Here is a 3,156-nt window from a genome sequence, read left to right as displayed (position 1 = left end):
TGATAATCACATCTCTGAATATGGTGTCATACTGTCATTTCTCTATATCTGTCGATATATGATAAGAACCTTTGCAAAAAGAAACTTATCATACGGTTTTTTTAATAAACATTTCTCGAATGTGACTTTGATTGTGTTAAATATGTATGTTTATAGAAAAGAAAAAAAAGAGAGAAAGAAGTGGAAGAGGATCTTTCTGTGACGAGGCGCGTGAGGTGGTGACGTCTCTAGATCTCTGCTGGTTTGGTATGTTGCTATTGGTGGAAGACCAGAGCTTGACTGCACACGACCACACTCTTGTTCATTGTCCAAGTTGCTCCTCCTCCATGTAGGTGAAAAGCAAAGCTCCCCCTCTACCTAATCCAATTTATTAAACCCAACCAATGAACCGAATAAAAAGATAATAATAATAGAGAGAGCCAGCGCGGGGGTTGTTGCTTCTTTTTAACTCCATCCCATCCTCCTCCTCATCTCCTAAAACCCTAAAAGCAAAACACTCAGATCCTCGCCGATCGATCTCCCCAAATGCTGCTCTCCCGGCCATGTTAGTCGTCGGCCATGTCGTCCGCTTCTTTAGCCCCTTTTGACCGCCCCCGCCCCGGTGCTTCCAACTCGGTATGTTTCGATTCCAACACCATAATATAATGAATTCATTTTATTTTATTTTGTTACGGAACAGAATTGATTCTCCTTCCTTTTCTGTTGTGATTCATAGTCAAACTGAGAGATCCATTTGGTAGTAGCAATGTAGTTTGTTGAGATGATTCAGGGCAACTAATTGGGCCTGCCGGGAAATGCTCTTCTTTTTCCCCTAGATTTTAGGGATTTTCTTAATTTGCATACCCTTTCGATCTTAATTTCTCATGTTGCTTTGTTGGGTGCTCATTATTCATGCTACAATTCTAACACATGACATTATCTTGCAGGTCTTCAAGAGTGGCCCGTTATTCATATCTTCAAAAGGTTGGTAGACATTTTCCATGTTTAGACATTTTTTTGTTTGTTCTATTTCATTTATAGGAACGTCAAGAAACAATGTTACAGGAAGCAAGTAGAATCTAAAAATATAAAAATAAACGTGAGTCAAAGGGGACTAGCCATATTCTACGAATCGGGCTATTTCTCCACCCGAATCGGTTATTCATGCCATGTCGGATGAGCAAGATATGCAAAAGGTTAAAAAATGAGTTTGATCCTGGCTCACAAGGAACGCTTTAAAAGACACTAGAAAAGGAGAACTAAATCTTAACACCACTCTAGTCATAAGGGGTTGCATGGATAGAACAACACCCCAATGCAGAAGATACCAATGGCCAACTCTATCCCGCAGCCGATCCTCTCCTTTGTTCTCTCTAAAGTTTCCTTCTATTCTTCTTCATCCACACCACCCATAGAAGTTCCTCATAGCATACTCCTAACACCATGCTCTTGTATTTTCGCCCAAAGAACTTATGTCTCTCTCAGGCACAGGCATTAGGCACTGCCAGCTTATGTGGCTTTTATTTGATGGCATTAGTGTGGAAAGTATTTGCTTTCAGAATTTCATCGTTACTTAGATTACATTCTTCTCATTTTTTTCCCAGTATTTATTGATGTTGAATCTCTCTAAGTTAAGAGTATATTAATTTAAGTGTAGAATTTTATCAACTGTAGTTTTTATCTTTTCTGTAGTATTTTCTTATCAAATATTTGAGAATCTTGTTTATTGACATTGCAGGAATTGGGTGGAAGTCTTGGAAGAAGCGGTGGTTTATTCTCACACGGACTTCTTTGGTTTTCTTTAAAAACGATCCTGTTAGTATCAATCAGTAATCTCTTCACCATGTTTTTGGATATAGTAGTATTCTTATGTTTCTTTTCCTCCATTTCTTCCTTTTAGAACTAGTGCAAAAGGAGTTAATAGCAGTTTTCATTGTATTTATAGGAAACAATTGTTGGTCATTAAAATCATTTTTTATATATGTGTTAGCTGTACTAACTGTTAAATATTTGGGACATTGGGTTTTGAGTTTACATCTTGGTCAAATGTTATAGATATTTTGCTTAAAGAGTTTGTGAATTGATAAGTCTTTCCAGGTCAATAAAGTTGATGAGAAAGAATCTTGTAAGAAGGAGAACTCTCTCTCTATCTCTCTCTCTCTCTCTCACTCACGCAGCACCATTGATACAACTGACACCAAGACATGCACCACAGTGGAGGAACTCAGTGCTGATAAAATTTCATGGTCTTGAAAATTTAATACAATGTTCATGTGCATTTGTTGCATCAAACATTACTGCAAAAGTGCAAATGATATCATGGAGGAATACTCTCTCTCTCTCAAACACACCCACACACCCCTAGATCTACACAACAGTGGGGAAGAGAATGGCAAGAACCTTGAAAATGACAATTCATTAATAGTTTGAATGCTTGTGTTTTTGTTGACCATCATGGTTGTAGGTCGTTGCCTGTTGTCACATGTTCACAACTACTTATATACATTGCAATTACTAAGTAACTGCTAAGTGACATGATGTTGTTTTTGAAGTGTAATTTGTTAATTACGACTTAGTTAAATCAGTCTTGATTCTTTTCTTTTCTTTTTCAGAGCACACTTCCACCAAAAGGTGGTGAAGTATATTTGACTTTGGGAGGCATTGACCTGAACAATTCTGGGAGGTAGGCATGGCCACTATACCTAATTGGTGAATGACTGTGCAGAGTGTTTGATGAACTCTCTGCAATCTGCCTAATGAATGCTCTGTTTCTTGCAGTGTTGTTGTCAGAGAAGATAAAAAGCTGCTGACTGTTTTATTTCCGGATGGACGTGATGGGCGGGCTTTCACTCTTAAGGTGATTGCCTTATATTATTCTTGTTACGCATATGTGAATATAGACTATAATGGCGAATTTCCTTACATTTATGTACACAATTTACTGAGGTTCATATCACAGGCGGAGACATCAGAAGACCTATATGAGTGGAAGACAGCCCTTGAAAATGCCCTTGCACAAGCTCCAAGTGCTGCCCTTGTCATGGGGCACAATGGGATATTCCGAAATGACACGAATGATACAATAGAAGGGTCTTTCCATCAATGTACATACTTTCCCTATATTAAAAGTTCAATGTTTCATGATTTCTCTATATTGAGCTAGTTTATATATATATA

General features: G+C 37.9%; 1 protein-coding gene across 1 annotated transcript in view; it reads left to right on the top strand.

The window, feature by feature from the left end:
* Positions 1 to 259: 259 nt before the first annotated feature.
* Positions 260 to 3,156, top strand: part of LOC101304161 — a 12,753-nt gene continuing 9,856 nt past the window's right edge. Inside the window, exons 1-6 of the mRNA XM_004291685.1 lie at positions 260 to 615; positions 927 to 963; positions 1,718 to 1,794; positions 2,592 to 2,662; positions 2,758 to 2,836; positions 2,939 to 3,083. Coding sequence (XP_004291733.1) covers positions 559 to 615; positions 927 to 963; positions 1,718 to 1,794; positions 2,592 to 2,662; positions 2,758 to 2,836; positions 2,939 to 3,083 — 466 coding nt within the window. The 5' untranslated portion in view covers positions 260 to 558. The remainder of the gene's footprint in view (positions 616 to 926; positions 964 to 1,717; positions 1,795 to 2,591; positions 2,663 to 2,757; positions 2,837 to 2,938; positions 3,084 to 3,156) is intronic.

The sequence above is a fragment of the Fragaria vesca genome, linkage group LG2 (assembly GCF_000184155.1).
Source record: "Fragaria vesca subsp. vesca linkage group LG2, FraVesHawaii_1.0, whole genome shotgun sequence".
NCBI classification, from domain to species: Eukaryota; Viridiplantae; Streptophyta; class Magnoliopsida; order Rosales; family Rosaceae; genus Fragaria; species Fragaria vesca.
Note: the sequence above shows the minus strand (reverse complement) of the source record. Positions and strands in the feature narration are given on the sequence as shown.